We start from the raw sequence: 22,845 nt of genomic DNA, 5'->3' as shown, positions 1-22,845 counted from the left end.
ATAAACTGAGGGTTGATGGTGGGTAGGTGGGAGGGGAAAGTGGGTGATGGGCATTGAGGAGGGCACCTGTTGGGATGAGCACTGGGTGTTGTATGGAAACCAATTTGACAATAAATTTCATATTAAAAAAAAATCAAGTTGATCTGTCCGGCTGCCCTAATGAATTAAACAAGAAAGGATGTAACTGAGAAATAGATATAATTTATGACCATACTTCTGTAAAAGTAAATGACAATTAACAATCTTTTAATATATATTTTATATATTTATTTATATGTGTATGCATGTATCTGTATATCTTTGTAAATGCTTACATAGTTATGGAGAAAAATGTGTGGACTCACATACCTACGCAAATATTGGTTACGTGATGGTGGTCAAGGGAAAATGCATGAAGCAACAGAAAATCAGAATAAAAACAGACTGGGGTGCCTGTGTGGCTCAGTCAGTTAAGCATCTGACTCAGGTCACAAACTCCCCACATGTGGTCACATGAGGTCACATGAGGTCACATGTGGCTCAGGTCACAAACTCCCCATTCATGTTTGAGCCCTGCATCAGGCTCTGTGCTGACAGCTCAGAGCCTGGAGCCTGCTTTGGATTCTGTGTCTCCCGCTCTCTCTGACCCTCCCCTGCTTGCACTCTGTCGTCTCTCTCTCAAAAATAAATAAACATTAAGAATAAAAACAGATGAACAAAATGGAAAATAATTATGGTATATGTTAAATGAAATGTAAAATTCAAAACTCTAGCTATAACATTGTTGTAAATATGTAAAACTGAATATACTTGTGGAGGTAACAAAGACAATAGAAAATTTAAATGGCAGATTTTTATCTTGGATTGTTTTCAAAAGAAAGTAACACTGGAGGGGTGCCTGAGTGACTCAGTTAAGCGTCTGACTTCGGCTCAGGTCATGATCTCTCATTTGTGAGCTGGAGCCCCACATCAGGCTCTGCGCTGACAGCTCAAAACCTGGAGCCTGCTTCGGATTCTGTATCTCCCTCTCTCTCTGCCCCTTGCCTAATCATGTTCTCTCTTTCAATCTCTCTCTCTCTCTCTCAAAAATAAACATTAAAAAAAAAGTAACACTGGTAAAAAAAAAAGAAATAGATTAACATTATTAACATTATATATGTGTATATATATATTCATAATAAATGCATATTAGAACAAAAAATGAGAGCAAACCAATTTTTGCCTATTTGATTTTGTCTGTCAAAAATATGAATGCACAAAATGTCTGTTCGGGTAATAATATTGCACAAAGTGGTGAGAATAACTTCACTTCTTGACTTTGCAGATACCAAGGCAGACCTCATACTGCCCAAGTAATCCTGGAATGCCTGGTTTAACGTAGTGTTACCTAATAACCCCTGTAAAACTAAGGTTGGCATTGTGGTCATTAATGCAATTTGGCCTGAACTGGTATCCTAGTCCAATTATAACTCCAATCAGAAATGTAAATTTCTTTGCTCTGTATTTTCTACTACACTACCTGCTAATGAAAAAGTTATTAGGTACAAAGACAAGATTTATGCAATTCATGCTCCCCCAAATCACTTCCTAAATTATCCTAATTTAATGGATTGCTTTGTGCACAGCTTCTCTTGAACTCAGCTTGAACTTGGGTTCTTAAACTGAACCAGTCCTATAGATATCCTTATTCGAGTCTCCCACTACTTTCCTCCAATCAATTTAAATTCATAAATTACCTTAATGCCAAATGTTCCTTTAAACCATGTGCACCACCCAGATAATTGTAAACAGAAATGTAAAGCCAACATTAAAATTGCATGGCCATGCAATGATTCAAAATGTGCTTATGATTATGTTTGAATACTATTATTTCACTTGAAAATGACATTTTGTTCTTTTTTTCCTTCCAGAGAATTTGCAGACGCCCAGGAGGCTCCAAATAGCAAAGGAGATTCAGGATTTTAAGAAACTCATTGATGAAAGCAGCTAGGATGATAACATCACCAATTAGCCTTTTAGTTCAATTCTAATTTAGAGCAGATTAGCCTTGCAATCAGGATCTCCTATTTAGTGCCTCTTTCTTTGCTCCCACTCCCTAACTTGGACTATTCCCCCATCAAACAATGCTATTTTGAAAGTTTTGACAAGGAATTGGGCTTTAAACCAGCAATTCTACTTCTGGAAATCTAACTTAAAGACATATTTTATTCAGAGCATAAAGTTGCAAGTACATGAAGCTTGAAACTGTAGTGTGATATTCTAAACATTCTAACTGTTCATTATTAGGTAATTAGTTGAATAAATTATCCAAGCAATGCAATACCTTGCTCAGTAAATGTTTTCCATTCACACAAATTCTAGTGACAGTTATTAAAAAAGATGAACAGCCTAGGAGGAAAAAAATACAGTGAATGTATGAACAGTTTCAAGGAAAAAACTACAAACAGCCAACGAACATTTCAAAACTATCTCAACTTCATTCGTAATAAAGTAAATGCAAATCAGAACAAGATAATAATTTTAATTTATTTGATTGGCAACACCTAAAAAGCCTGATAACTAACGCTTGTGGAATTTTAGGAAACAAGCACTCTCAAACACTTTTGTTGTAATGGTATTTGGTGTAACCGTTCTGGATGATGATTTGGCGATTTCTACCAACATGTAAAACACATACACCCTGTAATCCAATCCCCAGTGCTTAAGATTTTCTCTATGGATATGCTGGCAGGACTTGTTAAGATAAGTACAAAGATGTTTTTGCAACATTATTGATAATAGTAGAATCAAAACTGCATAATAAACAAGCAAAACCCTGGAAACAATCAGAATATCCATCACAGGGAACTAAGTAGATTATGGCACATCCTAACAAATGACTTTTTACGCAGCTGTTCAAAAGATACATTTACCTTGCAGTTAAGGAATGATCCCCCAAATACAACAAACAAAACAAAAAAGCAACGTAAATAACTCTATATAGTGATATGTTTTGTATTTTAAAAAAAAACCCAAAAATTAGAAAGATAGAAATACATATATGTAAGTGATTTTGCATGTTTTGAAGGATTCACTAGAAATTAAAGGCATTTAGCCTTGGGAAGAATAAACGAGGAAAGTGTGGGTGGCTCTCAACTTTCACTTTTTATTTTGTAACTTTTTGTAGCATGAATTTCCTAATCTCACAGATGTGTTTTTAATTTTACAAACTGTTCAGTGTAGGCTATCAGGGTTGAGAGAATGTGATACACTTTTTTGTTTCTTTGTGCTTTTCTATTAAATAAGAAAACAATGTCATACTATTTTTAAAATATTATGAGCCAGTAAAATGGATAATGTGAATCTATATCCACTGCCATAGAAAACTTTAAGGACATATTTTTTTAAGAAAGCCAATTGCAATACAATGTGCATAGTATGATCCTATTTGTCTAAAATTGTGTGGTTTGCACCTGTGGGTATTCACCATTCAGAGATGTCTAGAAAAGTTATCAAAGTGTGATGTGGTTGCGCATTGTTTTACAACCATTCTAAATTGCTTTAATTTTCTCAAAATGAGGATGTATCATCCTTAAATATAGAGGATAAAACAAAATTTTTATAAAGATTTGGCCCTACTTGATATCTCAGCAAATTAGAAACAGGGATGGAAAAGGGGAAAAGATAAGAAAATTATTTAAATAAAGTTATGTATTTAGTAGGCAGCACTGAGGGGCTGCCTACTAAAGCAGTCCAGTGGAAAAGCTAGGAGTGACCTGAAACTGGGAGTTTATACCTGGAGTCCATCAGGAAGGACGAAGTGTTCTCTAAGGCATGGGAGAAATCTGAGCTGGCTAGCTGTGGGATAACAAAAGCAGCTGTGTAGGCACTGACCCTGCCATATTGTGGGAGATGCAGGAGAGAAGCATCAAAGGAAAAGACTTCAAAAGGGAAGGGCTGGAGAAGGTGCAAGGCCTTAGGACATGTTTACGCAGCCATTAACATTGTCCAGGGCCTGATCCCCCTTCACACCTAACCCTTCCTAGTGTTGTAGACACCAATTAACTCAAAATTCAACCTTGGAAACCTAAACCATTAAATTGATTAACACACTTGCTTAGCTGACTTTACGCACGTAGTCGTTAGCAATTATCCTAACAAAAAGAAGCTCCATTCTAGAGTTGGGCCTCATTCCTACTCAAGTATGAGGACTTTCACTTAACTGCATTTTGTTTGCGGACTCATCTTTTGCGACTCTGGCCATATTCCCTGAAACACCATATAATGAAAAAAAGAAAAATGAGAGAAAAACACAACTTTTTAAAAAATGTATATCCAGGGGCGACTGGGTGGCTCAGTTGGTTAAGTGTCCGACTTCGGCTCAGGTCATGATCTCACAGTCTGTGAGTTCAAGCCCCGCGTCGGGCTCTGTGCTGACAGCTCAGAGCCTGGAGCCTGTTTCAGATTCTGTGTCTCCCTCTCTCTCTCTGCCCCTTCCCCGCTCGTGCTCTGTCTCTGTCTCAAAAATAAATAAAAACATTTAAAAATGTATATCCACACACAAAAAAATCCCCATTAATAAGGCAGAAAGTCCTACTGCTTAGAACATTTTTACTGCAAGTGATGGTTTCAAATCTCCATGCCAAGGCAGACATGTTCTTTGGCTAAAGCTAAAAATAAAAGTCATTTTGCTAAGTAAATATAAATCCAGGCAAATATACAGAAAAACTCTAGAGGAGAAAACACAAAACAATGAAGAGGGGAATTGGGATCAGGATAGTGGACGTGGACAAAGGGGCCTCTGATGTTGTCCATAATGTTTTGATTTTTTAATAAAAGGAAAATATTCACGTATATATATTGTGGTAAAATATACATAAAATTTACTACTCTAACCATTTGTAAGTGCAGAATACAATGGAATTAACATACAGTCACAATATTGTGCAGCCATCACACTATCCATCTCTAGAACTTTTCCGTCTTCCCAACAGAAACTCTGTACCTATTGAAGAGCACCCATTCTCCCTTCCCCCCAGCCCCTGATAACTCCATTCTATTTTCTATTTCTATGAATTTGCCTGTCTAAGTAACTTATATAAGCAGACTCATACAATATTTGTCCTTTTGCGACTGGCTTGTTTCATTTAGCATGGTGTCCTCAAGTTTCCTCCATGTTATATCTTTTGTCATGATTTCCATCCTTTTTAAGTCTGAATAGAATTCTATTTTGATTATCCCTTCAACTGTTAATGGACAGAGGTCATTTCTACCTGTGTCTCTATCATGAATACTGTTGCTATGAAGATACGTGGATAAGTATCTATTTGTGTCCCTGCTTTCAGTGCTTTTGGGTAAAGGAATAGAATTTCTGGATCATATGGTAATTCTATGTCTAACTTTTTGAGGAACTGCCAAAATGTTGTCCACAGCAGCTGCACCATTTTACATTCCTACCACCAATGAGCAAGGGTTCCAATTTCTCCACATCCTTGCCAAAACTTGTTTTCCATTTTATTTTAATAACAGTCATCATAATGGGTGTGAAATGGTTTTGATTTACATGTTCACATATTTTTTCATATGTAAGTTTTCAATTAAAAATTACTCTTGATCAATGAAACGAGAAACTGGCTCTTTAAAAGAATTAACAAAATTGATAAACCACTAGCCAGTTTGATCAAAAAGAAAAAGGAAAGGACCCAAATAAATAAAATCAAGAATGAAAGAGGAGAGGCCACAACCAACACAGCAGAAATAAAAACAATAATAAGAGAATATTATGAGCAATTATACACCAATAAAATGGGTAATCTGGAAGAAATGGACAAATTCCTAGAAACATATATGCTACCAAACTGAAACAGGAAGAAATAGAAAATTGGAACAGACCCATAACCAGTAAGGAAATCGAATTAATAATCAAAAGTCTACCAAAAAACAAGAGTCTAGGGCCAGATGGCTTTCCAGGGGAATTCTATCAAACATTTAAGGAAGAGTTAACACCTGTTCTCTTGAAGCTGTTCCAAAAAACAGAAATGGAAGGAAAATTTCCAAACTCTTTCTATGAAGCCAGCATTACCTTGATTCCAAAACCAGACAAAGACCCCACTAAAAAGGAGAACTATAGACCAATTTCCCTGATGAACATGGATGTAAAAATCCTCAACAAGATATTAGCCAATCAGATCCAAGAATACATTAAAAAAATTATTCACCACGACCAAGCGGGATTTATGCCTGGGATGCAGGGCTAGTTCAATATTCGCAAAACAATTAACGTGATTCATTACATCAATAAAAGAAAGGACAAGAACCACATGATCCTCTCAATAGATGCAGAGAAAGCATTTGACAAAACACAGCATCCTTTCTTGATAAAAACCCTCAAGAAAGTAGGGATAGAAGGAGCATACCTTGAGATCATAAAAGCCATATATGAATGACCCAATGCTAATATCATCCTCAATGGTGAAAAACTGACAGCTTTTCCCCTAAGGTCAGGAACAAGACAGGGATGTCCACTCTCGCCACTGTTATTCAACATAGTATTGGAAGTCAGCCTCAGCAATCAGACAACACAAAGAAATAAAAGGCATCCAAATCGGCCAGGAGGAGGTCAAATTTTCACTCTTCACAGATGACATGATACTCTATATGGAAAACCCAAAAGATTCCACCTAAAAACTGCTAGAATTGATTCATAAATTCAGCAATGTTGCAGGATATAATATCAATGCACAGAAATCAATTGCATTCCTATACACCAACAATGAAGCAACAGAAAGAGAAATCAAGGAATCGATCCCATTTACAGTTGCACAAAAAACCATAAAATACCTAGGAATAAATCTAACTGAAGAGGTGAAAAATCTAGACACTGAAAACTATAGAAACCTTATGAAAGAAATTGAAGAAGACACCAAAAAATGGGAAAAGATTCCATGCTCCTGGATAGGAAGAACAAATATTGTTAAAATGTTGATATTACCCAAAGCAATCTACATATTCAATGCAATCCTTATCAAAGTAACACCAACATTCTTCACAGAGCTAGACAAATAATCCTAAAATTTGTATGGAACCAGAAAAGACCCCGAATAGCCAAAGCGATCTTGAAAAAGAAAACCAAGGCAGGAGGCATCACAATCCCAGACTTCAATCTATACTACAAAGCTGTAATCATCAAGACAGTATGGTACTGGCACAAGAACAGACACTCAGATCAATGGAACACAATACAGAACACAGAAATGGACCCACAAACATATGGCCAACTAATCTTTGACAAAGCAGGAAAGAATATCCAATGGAATAAAGACAGTCTCTTCAGCAAGTGGTGCTGGGAAAACTGGACAGAAACCTGCAGAAAGATGAACCTGGACCACTTTCTTACACCATACACAAAAATAAACTCAAAATGGATGAAAGACCTAAATGTAAGACAGGAAGCCATCAAAATCCTCAAGGAGAAAGCAGGCAAAAACCTCTTTGATCTGGCCAGAGCAACTTCTTACTCAACACGTCTCCGGAGGCAAGGGAAAGCAAAAATGAACTACTGGGACCTCATCAAAATAATAAGTTTCTGCACAGCAAAGGAAACAATCAGCAAAACTAAAAGGCAACCGATAGAATGGGAGAAGATATTTGCAAATGATATATCAGATAAAGGGCTAGTATCCAAAATCTATTAAGAACTTCTCAAACTCAACACCCAAAAAAACAAATAATCCAGTGAAGAAATGGGCAAAAGACATGAATAGACACTTCTCCGAAGAAGACATCCAGATGGCCAACCAACACATGAAAAAATACTCAACATCACTCATCATCAGGGAAATACAAATCAAAACCACATGAGATACAACTTCACACCTGTCAGAATGGCTCACATTAACAACTCAGGCAACAACAGATGTTGGCGAGGATGTGGAGAAAGAGGAACTCTTTTGCATTGTTGGTGGGAATGCAAGCTGGTGCAGCCACTCTGGAAAACAGTGTTGAGGTTCCTCAAAAAACTAAAAATAGAACTACCCTACGACCCAGCAATTGCACTACTAGGCATTTATCCACAGGATACAGGTGTGCTGTTTTGAAGGGACACATGCACCCCCATGTTTATAGCAGCACTATCAATAATAGCCAAAGTATGGAAAGAGCCCAAATGTCCATCGATGGATGAATGGATAAAGAACATGTGGTGTATAAATGTACAATGGAGTATTACTCGGCAATCAAAAAGAATGAAATCTTGCCATTTGCAACTACGTGGATGGAACTGGAGGGTATTATGCTAAGTGAAATCAGTCAGAGAAAGACAAAAATCATATGAATTCACTCATATAAGAACTTTAAGAGATAAAACAGATGAATATAAGAGAAGGGAAACAAAAACAATATAAAAACAGGGAGGGGGACAAAACAGAAGAGACTCATAAATAATGGAGAACAAACTGAGGGTTACTGTGGGAGGTGGGATGGGCTAAATGGGTAAGGGGCATTAAGGAATCTACTCCTGAAATCATTGTTTCACTATATGCTAATTTGGATGTAAATTTTAAAAAATAAAAAATAAAATAAAAAAGTTTCAGTGCAGATTAGACTGACTGAATGAAGAACTTTCTTTTTTGAATCAGGATTATTGTAGACTGGTCATATACGTATGTTATTCAGAAGTTTTAAATACATAAGTGATCAGATTTGGCAAAAATAATCTACGCGAGATGTATGAGAGCGACTGCAGCAAACTCTTCTAGGCAGCCCCCCAAATAAATAAATAAATAAACAAATAAACATTTTTTTAAAAAAATAAATATTTTTCAAAAGAAAGTAAGAGATTGAGATTTGTTTTCTTCATTCACAAAGTAGGACTGCTCAGCTCTGTGAGAACAGAGGCCATGACTCTCTTGCTTACTGTTTCATCCCCAGCCCCTAACAAGGTGCCTGACACCCAATAGGCACTCAATACATCCTTCCATCCAAAACTAGAGTCCTCCTGTGAAACCCTTCATAAGCTGAAATGGCATAAAGCAAAGAAGCAATTTCCATTCATTTATATGGAATTTTTTGTGTTTCCAGACCCCAAAAATAACCTCTCTTAGGCTCTTCCCTTACCTTAGGACACATCTTGCTAACAGCTGCACAAAATAAACTGAGATACAGCACAGATGCTCACAGACACAGTTCAAAGCTACAGTGGCTCGCTGCTGAGATGCTGAGTGGAGATCCTGGTAAAGGAGCTGGGCAGGGCCGCTCTCACTGCTTGGGGTGCAAGCTGCCACTCTTAGGGCTGGCTGCAAAACAAATGCTGGACACTGTTTTTGCTTTTTGCCTTTTTTCATAAGGGTGAAAATCCTCTTCAGATTTCTTTTGGTTACCAAAAACAGATACTAATGTTAAGTCTTTCATAAAAGCAAAGTGGTATAATGTGGAACTTTCAGAAAAGTGGGAGATACCTATACAGTAATCATTGGATGAATAAATGACTGCGTTAGCCTCTCAGTTTACAAGGGATTAATGTATTATTTAAGGGGAATAAGTCTATTAAGAAGTATCACCTTGAAAAATACACACAGACGCACACACACACATATTATTCAGCCATTAAAAAAAAAGGAAATCCTTGTTTGCAACAACATGGATGGACCTTGAGGGCATTATACTAAGGAAAATAATTCAGGAAAAGACAAATACTCTATGATCTCACTTATATGTGGAATCTAAAACATTAAACTTATAGAAACAAAGAGAAGGGTGGTGGTTGCCAGGGTTGGGAGGGGGTAAAGGGGAGCTATTAATCAAACAGTCCAAACTTTCAGTTTTAAGATGAATAAGTTCTGGGCATCTAATGTACAGCATGATGACCATAGTTAATAATACTGTATTGTATACTTGAAAGTTGCTATGAGAGCAAAGCTTTAATGTTCTCACCATACCAACAACAAAACAGTAGTTATGTGAGGTAAAGGATGTGTTAACCAACCTTATTGTGGTAAATATTTCACAACATATGTATGTATCAAAATATCACATTGTACTTCTTAAACTTACACAGTGTTATGTGTCAACTATATCTCAATAAATCTGGAAAAAAATAAGACAAATCTCCCAGAAAAAAAAGAAAAGAAAAACACACAAAGATACTAGCTTGTGAAAAACTATGATTTTAGAAGCCTTGGGTAAACAGAGTATTTCAAGACAGATCCAGGATGACCAAGAAAACGTAAGTGACACTACTTACAGTTTTAAGAAAAGCAACTTCAGGGCTGGTATTCTTCCATCTGGGTTTTCAGATAAGGACAAGGCATTTTTCAAGTGTACTCTTATTATACAACCAGGGCCCCTGTGTTTCCTGACTTTCAGGCAGGATGGCTGATGAGAAAGATATATACAATCAGAACACCGTTGTACCCTTAAAGTCATATCACTATGCTTAAAAGTTAGTTACTAATATTAACCACTTTATTATAAATTCTGCAACAAAAGTAGAATTTAAATTTTTCTCCAATTAGTTCATATATCCAGATGAATATTGTAGTTAGCAACCATCCATTAACTCTCCCTAGCTAAAGAAGATGGGGTCATTCAACTTGTTCTCCCCATTCCCTTACCACAAGTTGAAAGTGCAGCAAACTATTCTTCTTCCCATTCCCCAAGCTGAGAACTTGTCTGAAAGTTACTGAACCATGACTTGAACAAGCCCCTGATGTCCTTGGGTGCGAAGGAAGGGAGAAGAGAGCTAACGTGGGCTTAGATAAAGATCATCAGGATGAGAGCTGCCTGCATTTCTTTCCTTCCTGATTTAAGCATGCAAAATCTCCATGTGTGAGTCTCCTAGAGAGCACAGAAGATGGCTGAGCCTCAAGGCTCTTGCTGGCACTCCCCAAGAAGCCCCTCCAGACAAGGATCCCCGAAAAACAAGGATCCCCCAACAGGCTTACAGGTTAGATTGCCCCTGGTAGGGACTGATGGGGATGTCTGGGAGAAAGAGGTTGAGACTGACTTCTCCTAGGTTAGGATGTACACAGAGCAGGCCCCAGGGAGCAACCATGTGCCCTGTCCAAGTAAGAGAGCTAGCCTCTGTACTCCCCACACATTGGGAGAACTATTATTGAAACAGCAACAACCAGCAGAAAAAGAGCAAACAATTCTTTCTGGACAGTCTTGCAGAGAATATTCTCTCTCCCTCTTCCTCATTCCTACTTGGGAGGAACAAGAGTCAAGGGTACAGAAGGGGACATTACCACCCTCTCCACGAGGAGCTGTTGTAACCACAAGTCTACCTGCACCCAGAGAATGGTAAGAGCTATAAATTAAATATGAGATTAAAGACTTTAAATGGACAAGCCTAAGTCATAATGCTTGGAATGGGACCAGAACAGGATATTTTTTTTAAAAAATCTTTTAATGTTTATTTATTCTGAGACAGAGAGAGAGAGCATGTGCAGAGGAGAGGCAGAGAGAGAGGGAGAGAGAGAATCCCAACCAGGCAGAGCCCGATGCGGGGCTCAATGTCACGAACCATGGGATCATTACCTGAATTGAAATCAAGAGTCACTTAACCGACTGAGCCACATAGGCACCCCCAGAATAGACTATTTTTTAAGGGAATTCACTATCTAGAGAACAAGAGGATTTCTACAGACAGTGGTGATGGTTACTGGAGAAACAATAAAATTATTTTATATTTATATCTCACAAGTTACATCTCACAAGTATATCACAAACTGGTTATATACTTGTCATAATTTATAATTATTTACTAGCTTATTGTCTGCTTTCTCCACAAAGTATAATCACCATAAACCAGAGACCATGTCTACCTTGTTCACTATTGTTTCAAAAGCGTCACTGTGTTGTGACAGAGTGGGTAAGAATATAAGTGGAACAAGATTGATCATTCTTCAAGCTGGATGATGGGCACACAGGGTTCATCATAATCTTCACTCTCCTTTTTTTAAAACGTTATAAAATCATAATTCACTTTCTTAATTTTAAATTTTTTCTCAATATAATATGAAAACATTCAAATTTACATAAAAGTTAAAGTATCATGTAGATTTGACAATGTTAACATTTTGTTATATTTGCTTTATCCATATTTATCCATCTACACATTCATCTATTTTATTTTTGATGCATCTCAAAATAACTTGTAGACATCAGTACACTTCGTCCCTTAACACTGTAACATGCATATCATAGAGTTCAAAATTTTTTCCCTTCCTTTTTTTGGGGGGGGTAAAAATTACTTATGGTGAAATCATATGTTTACTATATATAAATATAATATTTATATAATTTACAAAAATATATTTTTTACATTTAAAAGTTTATAGTGCCATATTTGTGTTCCCCCAAAAAAACTCTAACCCCCAATGTGATGGTACTTGGATATGGGGCCTTTGAAAGGTAATTAAGGTTAGATTAGACATGTAGATTGGGCCCTCATGCTGGGATTAGTGGCCTTATAGGAGGAAGAAATCTCTCTCTTCTCTCTCTCTCTCTCCTTTTCCTTCTCTGCCTCCCTTCCTCTCTCTCCCCTCTCCCTCTCCTTGTCTCCCTCCTTCCCTCTTTCCTTTGCTCCTTCTTTTCTTCCTCCCTCCTTTCCTCCCTCTCTCCCTCTCTCTCAGCATACACCCACTGCGGAAAGACCATGTGAGGCTGTAAAAAAAAATCTGCAACCTAAACAGAGAGGTTTCACCAGAAACCTTGATCTTTGACTTCCCAGCCTCTAGAACTGTAAGAAAAGAAACTTCTATTGTTTAAGTAACCCAGGCCATGGTATTTTGTTAATATGGTGGCGACTAAGACACAGTGTTATTAGGAAGCCACTAAAGGGGGCTTGATTACAAACTCTCTTAAAGATCACTTTGGATGTGGAAAAAGGAATGAAAGAGGGCAAGAATAGATTCAGGAAGACTAAATAGGTGACTACTAAAGCAGACTGGGCCAGAGGTGACCTTAGCTTGCCTAGAAGGATCCCAGAAGAGGCCAAAAGAAGCAAACGGGCACGAAAAATATTTAGGAGATAAAAGAGACAGGACTTGTTGGTGAGAAAGAGGTAGAAATCAAGCATAATGCTCAGATTTCTCACTTGAGCAATTGCTGGCTGGTAGTACCACCGCTCACTAAGATAGGGAACAGAGAAGAAGAAGCAGGCTTTTTTGGAGGGGACAGGGGTTCGGTTTTAATTCATTCAATATAAGCCTGTGGGAGCCGTCCACATCAAAGTTACCCTTACAGCCATTTTGACACTGTGTAGGGAGAGTGCTTGAAGGTGGCCTCTGTTAGAACTCTGAAGAACATCAAGATTCAAGGATGGGGCGCCTGGGTGGCTCAGTCAGTGAAGCGTCCGACTTTGCTCAGGTCATGATCTCACGGTTTGTGGGTTTGAGCCCCACATTGGGCTCTGTGCTAACAGATCAGAGCCTGGAGCCTGCTTCAGATTCTGTGTCTCCTCCTCTCTCTGCCCTTCACATGCTCATGTTCTGTCTCTGTCAATAATAAGTAAATGTTAAAAAAAAATTAAAAATAAGATTCAAGGAGTGAGTAGAGGAGCAGGAGTCACCTAGGAAGACTGAAAAGAAGTGGTCAGAGAGGTGCAGCGTCACAGAAGCTTAGAGAAGACAGTGTTTCAAGAAGCAGGGAGTCAAATAAAACGAATGTTTAATGGCATTTGGTGAAGACAACTTAATGAATCCCCTCACAATGGGATGATTTTCGCCATTCAACCAGAACTTCTGAAATGCATTCGCAGCAGACTCCCTGCCCACCAGACCAGTGGTTTTCAACACATGGTGCCCGGACCAGCAGCATCAACGATATCTGGGAACTTTTCAGAAATATAAATTCAGAGCCTCATGCCTCATACCCCAGAATTACAAACTCCGGGGTGGGGCCCAACAATCTGTGTTTGAACACGTCTTCTTGGTGATTGTGATGTTCACTGAAGTTTGAGAATCACTGCTCTAGACGGTGCTTATCAGGTAGCATCTGATAACCATTCCTTTGGAAATCAATCCCTCTTCTGAGAAATGTTTTCCCATTGGCTCTGTCAACCCATATTAGCAAGTTGCGGGAGCATGAGCTACAGGATTTTGTCAATACCCAACATTTATCGTAACACAGATCCTCCCCATCTTGACTTGTTCCTGCCCTACAACCGGCCACCTACCTACCACTTCTCCCTCTACCGGGTATATCTTTTTATCTTTATAACTTTGCTCATTCATAACATCTCATTTTTCCTGGCGGGAGCCATCTCAGGGCTTCTCTTTGTACATTTTTTCAAGTTTCTGATCCTGCTACCAACTGCCCAAGTTTCTGAATCTCACAGTTTAAATGCCTGCGTGACCCAGATTGTTGGTGAAACTGCCAGTTGGTACAATTTAGGAGTAATTTGGCATCATTTATCGAAACAGCAGAAACATCCCCTCTGACCCAGTAATTCCACTTCTAGGCATTTATCTCACAGTCGTACTGGCACCTGTGCACAAGGGAGCGGGGGTGGTCTCTGCCCCCTCAGCCACAGGCCAGGCCACCTACCCTCAGTCAGTGGGGGACCCTCCAGCCAGTCTGTTGCAGGCCAGGTCCTCAAGGGCCTCTCTCCTGGGCAGTCAGTGGGCTCGGGCTCAGTCAGAGGCCTCCCTGTTCACACCTCACTTCACACTTGGGTCAGTTGGAAACAGCTGGGGAAGCCCTCGCAGCCTCAGCGTCTCCCACGCCCGCCCGCAACACCGGCCCAAGCCGGCTGCGACTTGATTTTCTCTCTCTCTCTCTTTTTTTTCCTCCCCAGGAAGGGAAGATAAGTTTCCCCGCCAAGCACAGCGCCCGCGGGGCCAGAGCCCGACCCACCCGCCGCCCGCCGCCCGCCGCTCGCCGCTCGCCGCTCGCCACCGCCAGCGGGGGGGGGGGGGGGGGGGGGGCTGGCTCCGGAGGGGCGGGGCGGAGCCGGCCGGCGGGGGCGGGGCTCGGGGCGGGAAGGGGCGGGGCCGGTAGGGTGATGGCTCCGGTTGTCGCCGCCGCCACCGCCTCAGCAGCAGGAACCGAAGTCGCCGCCGCCGTCGTCCGGGTCGCCGGCCGCCCGCGCGCCGCCTCGGCCGGGGCCCGCAGCCATGGAGGATTTCATCGTGATCTCGGACGACAGCGGCTCCGAGAGCTCCGGGGGGGCCCGCTCGGGCAGGGCGCGGAGGCTCCGCCGGGCCCTGTCCCGAACCCCCGGCGCTCTGCCCCGCCGGACCGTGGTGAGTGAGCAAGCCGCCGCTCGCCCAGCCCCGCCGAGGCCGGAGCGCTGCCCCCGCTCGGGCTGCGCATCCTCGCACCCCCGGCTCGGCCCGCTGGTCCCCCCGCGCCACCGCCTCCCGCCCCCTGGTGCCTCACAGCTTCAGCCGCTTCCCGCCTCGCCGCTTGCCGACCTTTCCCGCCCAGAGGAGCGCGGCGGGCCCGGGCCGCGGCCGCCGGGCCTCCCGGGCTCCGCGCTGCAGCCTCAGCGGGCCGGGACTGGCAACGGCGGCCGAGCACATGGACGGCGGCCTGGAGCGCCTGTGGCGGGGGGGTGCAGGAGCCGGCTGCAAGCGGCGGTGTGAGGCCCGGCCGCCGGCTTCCCCGGAGCCCGGGTGGGGGCGGGGAGCTGGGGGGACGTGGTCCTGGGGGATCTCGAGGCAGGGACGCGGGAGCGTGTAATTGTTTGGCCTGTGGTGGGTACAGATGTGTGCAGGGAGGTAACAGGAGCCCGGGCTGGGAGGGAGGGAAGCGCGGGCCTGAGCTTGAGCCAGATGGTGGCCGCGCTCCAGGGCCTGGCAGCCGAGCGAGGGGCCCGATTTTGGAGTAGTGCAGGAGGGCGATTTATTTCGCTTAGCAAACATTTACCCAGCTCTAAAGGAATAGGGAGGGAAACGTCTTGCTCCCTTTTTCCTTCAGGCTCCTTAGTCTTTAGTCTTTGTCCTTCGTCCTGAGGTGGTGAATGAAATATCTATGGTCCCTGCCTTTCTAGAATCCTCCACAGATATTTACGGAACTCCTAATGTGGGCTAGATGTGCTAGGCGCTGGGGATACAGTGGAGAACACAATGTCCGTGACCTCTCTCACAGAAGGTGATGTATTCAACAAGTGACTGTTGAGTACTCCAGGAGTGGGAGGTGGACAGGCTTTCTATCAGAAGACTCTCAACATCAGACTTCCAGCCGTCTTCCCAGCTTCCCACGGACACACCCCAGAAATAAAAGAATTCTCTGGCTGGTATAGGTCTGTAACCCACAGGTTAAGGAAGACACCTTTCTTCATATGCAAATACTCCTTCGAGGCAAATCTCCTAGCTTCTGCTCCTCCGGTCCCAGCCAGTTTGTAGTCCCTACGCCTCCACTGCCAGCCCCTTCTGTGCCCCAGGTATAGTGCTAAATGCGAAGTGGTCGCTACAAAATGAATGGCATGCCAGACCAGTTAACGTCTAGTCCCGTGTGGCCCTGGTTCAAGCATGCAGGATTCTCAGTAAATCTCAGTAAAGAACTTATAGGGGATGGACAGACAAGATTTCAGAGGAGAAGTGACCCGACATGGTAAGTGCATGGGGTAGCCCCAGTGCTGTGGCGGTGTGAAGGACGTAGACCCACAATAAATGTTTGTTGGGTGAAAGAATGGCTGAAGGAAGAGAGGAGAAAGAGCAGTTCTAATGGATGTTTGATAAGTGAGAACGAGTACATGAGTAGGAGACAGGCTTGAGGTGGAAGGGATGCCGCCTTCAGTTGGGACCTCAGGAGGAGTTGAACTCTGGAGAAAAGTCAGGACTGGAGAGATTTGGTAATCACCCAAATAGAAAAGAGTGCTGAAGGCCTAATCGTGACCGAGATAAGCAAGGAAAAGACGAGAGGGAGAAAAAAGGTGGAAGGAAGAAGTGGCCTCAGGATAACTCACAGCTGCCTTTCCTTCCAGTTCTTCCTCGTTCCCGTTGCCCCTGGTCTCAAGCCCCCTTTCCTTCCAGGTGTCGTCCATCTTCCCTCATCTTCGTCCAGCTCCTCTCTTTAAGTGCTCAGATGTCATCCCTTCGTCTGTGGTGTCTCTTGTGGCCCTTCACACACAAACGTGGGTGCTCTCTCAAACTGCTCCCCTCCCCCGTGACCGCCCAACCAAGCCTTTTCATTCTGAGCCTTCTGAGTTGAAGAGAAATGAAGGGCACATTCCAGAGAATAGTACCCAATGTAAATCTTGCTTCTCCATATATTTACTCCAGTTTCCTTTAAAACTCCAGGCTTGGTCTCTTTTTATGGTTGTTGCAAATTAAATAGGGCAGTAGGATAACCATGTCAGAGATCAGCTGCGGTAAGAGACTTGCAAGGTTAAAGCCTAAAACGCTTTTGTCTAGCTTTCGCCTGAAGGCCCTGAGGTCAGAGAGACCTCTCTTCAAATCAGGAACCCCCACCCCGTATAGCAGCACTGAGAGTTTTGGCAAATTCTGTCACCTCTCTCAGCTTTTGCGCTTGAGAACATTGATACCTACCTGACAGGATCATAAGGGGGGTTTTAATAAGGCAACACAAGGAAAATGCCTAGCATAGATGATCGCTTTTGCTACACTTTGTATTTTTTCTCAACCAGGCCTGACCTTCTCAAGCTTGGCAGGCGATGAAATAAAAGAAACAAGTTTTATTTATTTTTCTTTTTTTTTTTTTTTTTGTTTTTTTTTACAAATATTGACTGAGGGGAAACAACTTGCTTGAATTCGGGAAATCAGAAAACTATTTCCAATACTGAAGTTGACATTTCTGAACTCCTGGTTCTTAACCTGGGCTTTAGTCTTCACTAAGTTTATGAAGCGGGTCTGTGTTTTCCATAATACTACTTTTTGTTTGCCACTTACAAAAGCAGAATGTTGACCTAATTACAAAAACTTTAGAAATGTATGTAGAAGAAAATTAAAACTGTCCTTAATCTCACCATCCAGAGATAACCAGTGTTGATATTTTGAAGTATGTCCATCTAAACTTTATCTGTAAATGCCAGTGTGCATTCATACAGACCCTCGTGTCTTCCCCATGTATGTTTTTGCGAAAATGAAATTCCACTATACATGTGGGGTTTTTTTAGCTTGCCTTTTTCTCTCTCTTTTTTAATGTTTATTTATTATTTAAGAGAGAGAATCCCAAGCAACACAAGGCTTGAGTTCACGAACCATGAGATAAAACCTGAGCCAAAATCAAGAGTCAGATGCTTAATTGCCTGAGCCACCCAGGTGCCCCACCTTTTCTCTTAATATACTTTTTGTCTCTTGCACTAATAAATACATGTCTCTCCAATATTTTTAATGTGTTTCATTGTATAGATTTGTAATTCTATTTATGATCTCCTATTAATGGATATCATGCTGACATTTACAAATTTTCTCTGTCATAAACAACCCAGTGTAAAGTCCCTCACAAATAATCTTTGTACCCTTGTTTATTTGCTTCTTTAGGATGAGTTCCTCTTAGAAGTGAGAGTATGAAGTCAAAAGGTATGCCCCCTTTGAGAGCTTTTGATATATATTGCCAAATTTCCTACAGAAATTGTGCACCAATTATATTCTCACCATACCCTTTTCTCCACTACCCAGTCACTCCTAGATATTGTCAACTTATTTGGTAAACATTTACTGAACACTTACTATATGCAAGGCACTTGTAGGTGCTAACAATACAGCTGTGAACAAGTCCCTGCCCTTGTGGAGGTTCTATTTTAGTCAAGGGGAAACAAACAATAAACAGTCACATAAATGTAATGTCAGATGATACAGAGTGTTAGAAATAAAAATAGGCACTTTTGTTCATTTAAATATTTGTTGATTTGGTAGCCAAATTCTATGAGCTGTCCTGGTTTTAATTTTTTTCTTTGGTTGTGATTCATTCTTTCAATAAATACTTATTGAGCACATGCTCTGACCCTGGGGACCAGAAGTAAACAAGTTAACAATGAGCTGATATTCTGTTGGGGAAATATAAGCAATAAACAACCAGAAAATAAGTGAACAATGTAATAGTAACAGGTGGTGTTGGGAACGTTAAATTGTATTTTCAAAGAAGGTCTCTCTCTGAAGAGTTAATATTTGATCTGAGAAAAAAATGACAGAATAGATTTGTTATGAGAAGATCTAAGGTAGCAGCAATGGGTGTGGCAAAAACAAAGACTTGGAAGTGGAAATGGTATGACTAATTGGAGGAATTGAAAGGCCAGTGGGGCTGGAAGGTAATGAATGGAAGACGCAGTCTGAAGAGATGAGAAGTAGTGGGCTAGGTCATATAGGGTCTTGTAGACCACAATAAGGAGTTCCAATTTTATCCTTATGTAATAAGAAATCTTTGAAGGGTTTTAGGCAGGGGAATGACATGATCTCATTTGCATTTTTAAAAGATGGTTTTAGGGGTGCCTTGGTGGCTCAGTCAGTTAAGTGTCCAACTTTGGCTCAGGTCACGATCTCACGGTTCGTGGGTTCGAGCCCCGTGTCAGGCTCTGTGCTGACAGCTCAGAGCCTGGAGCGTGCTTCAGATTCTGTGTTTCACCCTCTCTCTCTGCTTTTCCCCCGCTCATGCTCTGTCTACTCTTTCTCTCAAAAATAAATAAACATTAAAAAAAAAGAAAAGATTTAAAAAGTAGTTTTAGCTACTGTGAGAAGATAATACTGTACAGTAAGGTGACCGTGTAATTTATCATCCAAGTGGGAATCCTTTTGCAAATGAAAGGGGGTGCTAACTGGAGGGGATGTCAAACAACAGGTGAAAACTAGAACTGTCCCAAACAAACCAGGAGTATAGTCACCTTCCTGAAAGGAGACCATAGCGGAATCAGGGAGACCAGTTTAAGAGGTTGCTGCAGTAGTCTAAACCAAAAATAATTGTAGCTTGGAATAGCCTGGGATACTGGAAGGATTTGGGACATTGGAAGATAGGAAGTAGAATCAATGAGTCTTGATAACTTGGATGTGGACAATGAAAAGAAAAGGAGGAATCAAGAATGAAGCTCTGGTTTTGGCCTGAGCAACTAGATGTATGTTGGTGTCATTCATTGAAATGGAGACTTGAAGAACAGGATTGGAGGAAAGATTCAAGAGTTCTGTTTTGAAGGTGTTAAAAGATGCTTATAGAATAGCCAGCTGGAGATACAAGGTATGTTGTTTGTACTAAGTTTGGAGGCCAGGGGAGAAGGTCTGACTAGGGACACAAATTTGATGTCATTGACACATAGGTCGTAGTAAAGTCCTTGACCTGGATGAGATCATCTAGGCTAAGACTCAACAAGAAGAGCATCCTGGACGTAGCCCTAGGGCACACACAGCGTCTACCTCAGATGAAGGTAAGGGGAGGAGGAGCAGCTAGTGAGGTTGGAGATCAGAGAGTGTGCTCAGCATGTAGTAGAGCTGGACACTTTGAACATGTTTATTGGTGGTATATTGGGTATATATAGAGAGAGAGATTGTGTGCATGAAGATTACCTGTTCTTCTCCTATTGGGGTGTTATTTGTAAATTTTCCTTACATACTAAAGACTTGTTATGGGTTGAATTGGGTCCTTCAAAAAGATATGTCAAAGGCCTAACCACCACTACAAAATGTGACCTTATTGGGAAATAGGGCCATTGCAGATGTAGTAATTGAAGATGAGGCCATACAGAGTAGGGTGGCCCTTACTAATCTAATATGACTGGTGTCCTTATAAGAAGACATGAGAATAGAGGAAGAACACCATGTGACAATAGAAACAAAGATGGGAGTTGAAGCTGCAAATTAAGGAATACCAAGGATTGCTGGTGACACCAGAAACTAAGAGAAAGGCATGGAACAGATTATCTTCTACAGGCTTCGAGAGAGCGTGGCACTGCAGATTGGTTTTGACTTTTAAGCCTCCAGAACTGTGAGATGATAGATGCCTGTTGTTTTAAGCTATTTTGCAGTAATTTGTGCTAGGAAACTAATACAGCCCCCTGTGTTATACACATTACTTCCCCCACCCCCAATTTTTTATTTCTTTTGGTTCTTTACAAAAGTTTTAAATTCTTGTGTAGCCAGCTCTATCACTCTTTTCCTTAGGAAGCCTTTCCTCTTAAGATTATAAAAATATTTTTTACATTTAATTTATTAATCCACCTGGAATTAATTTCAAAAAAGGGATAAAATAGTCATCTTTTTCTTTCAGGATGGTTAGCTAGTTGTCCTAACATTTATTGAATTATCTATCCTTTCTACCCTGTGGTTTGAAATATTACCTTTATCAAATGGTAAACTTTTATATATTTTTGTGTCTATTTGTGGACTTTCTTTTCTCGCCTTGGTACATGCTATTTTAATAATAAGCAGAGGAGGGGCACCTGGGTGGCTCAGTCAGTTAAGCGTTGGACTTCAGCGCAGGTCGTGGTCTCACGGCTCCTGAATTTGAGCCCCTGTGTTCGAGCCCCACATCAGGCTTTGTTTTTTTTAATTTTTTTTAACGTTTATTTATTTTTGAGACAGAGAGAGGCAGAGCATGAACAGGGGAGGGGCAGAGAGAGAGGGAGACACAGAATCCGAAACAGGCTCCAGGCTCTGAGCGGTCAGCAGAGACCCCGATGCGGGGCTCGAACTCACGGACCGTGAGATCATGACCTGAGCCGAAGTCGGATGCTTAACTGACCGAGCCACCCAGGCGCCCCAAGCCCCACATCAGGCTTTGTACTGACAGCTCAGGGCCTGGAGCCTGCTTCAGATTCTGTGTCCCTTCCCTGTGCACACTCTGTCTCTGTCTCTCTAAAATAAATAAGCATTGAAAATTTTAACAATAAGCAGAGGAAACTCTTCATTGCTCTTTTTAGAATTTTTTTTGACTAGTTTTGCATGTTTATTCTGTCAGATCCCTTTAAAATCATTTTGTCAACCTCCAAATAATTTCTACTTTTAAAATGGGGATGATACTAAATTTAGAAATCTGTACTTTGTGGTGTTTTACTTAATGAAGTTTTACACTTTTATGTATGTATCTGTGCATCTTTTATCTTTATGGTTTTTTTCTTTGTTTTATGTTTAGAGAGCTCTTTCCTGTCCTGAGATTACTTTCCTTTTATTTCCTTATTATTATTCTTTTACCACTCATTCTTACATTTAGATCTTTAATTCACCTAAAATGTTTTATATGGCATGAAATGTACCTGCCACCGTATTGCCCTATGTAAGACTTGCTGTCAACTTAAGAACAGCTTTTCAGGAAAAAAGAAACTACCACATGAAATGTGAGACCAACTATTAGATGCACCCTGATTGCAGATATAGGAGGGGAACACTCTAGATATGAGAGTTTATAATATATGGTGTTAATTGTCTGGGAATCATTTCTCAAATAATTATCTTTTTTCCACATATTTGAGACATATTTTTAACACCGAATTATTTTATACACTTGTGTCTGTTTCTAGGTTTTCTTTTGTGCTTCATTGATTGGTCTGTTTTCAATGACAGAACTTTACTGTTTTATTTTTGTGGTTTGATCATATTTTTTGGTATCTAATAGAGCAATTATCTTTCCTTATTTTTCTCCCGAAATTTCTTGGTTATTGTGCCCATGTAGGCCTCCAAAAGAATTTTAGAATCATTTTGTCCAGGATTGCATTTGATTAGGGTTCCTTTGGGTCAGATAATTCTTTGTTGTGGGAGGCTGTTCTGTGCACTGTGGAATGTTTAGCAGCATCTTTGGTCTCTGCCCACTAGTTGCCAGCCAGTAGCAGCACCTCACCTTTCCCCCAACTTGTTACAACCAAAAGTGTCTCTAGACACTCCCGAGTGCTCCTGGAGGGCAAAATTGCCACTGGTTCAAAACTACTGTGTTGGATTTATAAGTTAATTGAAAGAGAAATAACATCTTTATAATACTGTCTTCCTAATTAGAAACATGGCT

General features: G+C 41.0%; 2 protein-coding genes across 3 annotated transcripts in view; one reads left to right on the top strand and one right to left on the bottom strand.

Moving 5' to 3' along the window:
* Positions 1-14,761, bottom strand: part of THOC3 (THO complex subunit 3) — an 87,588-nt gene extending 72,827 nt beyond the window's left edge. The window contains exons 1-2 of the mRNA XM_053226289.1: positions 14,506-14,761; positions 10,199-10,329 (exon numbers count right to left, since the gene is read on the bottom strand). The gene's annotated coding sequence lies outside the window, so the exon portion shown is untranslated. The remainder of the gene's footprint in view (positions 1-10,198; positions 10,330-14,505) is intronic.
* A 172-nt stretch (positions 14,762-14,933) lies between these two features.
* The window catches only part of SIMC1 (SUMO interacting motifs containing 1), a 79,642-nt gene continuing 71,730 nt past the window's right edge, over positions 14,934-22,845 (top strand). For both annotated transcript variants that reach the window (XM_027034942.2, XM_027034935.2), the window contains exon 1: positions 14,934-15,203. In XM_027034942.2, the coding sequence (XP_026890743.1) occupies positions 15,075-15,203 (129 nt within the window). In that variant the 5' untranslated portion in view covers positions 14,934-15,074. The remainder of the gene's footprint in view (positions 15,204-22,845) is intronic.

The sequence above is a fragment of the Acinonyx jubatus genome, chromosome A1 (assembly GCF_027475565.1).
Source record: "Acinonyx jubatus isolate Ajub_Pintada_27869175 chromosome A1, VMU_Ajub_asm_v1.0, whole genome shotgun sequence".
Taxonomy (NCBI): Eukaryota; Metazoa; Chordata; class Mammalia; order Carnivora; family Felidae; genus Acinonyx; species Acinonyx jubatus.
Note: the sequence above shows the minus strand (reverse complement) of the source record. Positions and strands in the feature narration are given on the sequence as shown.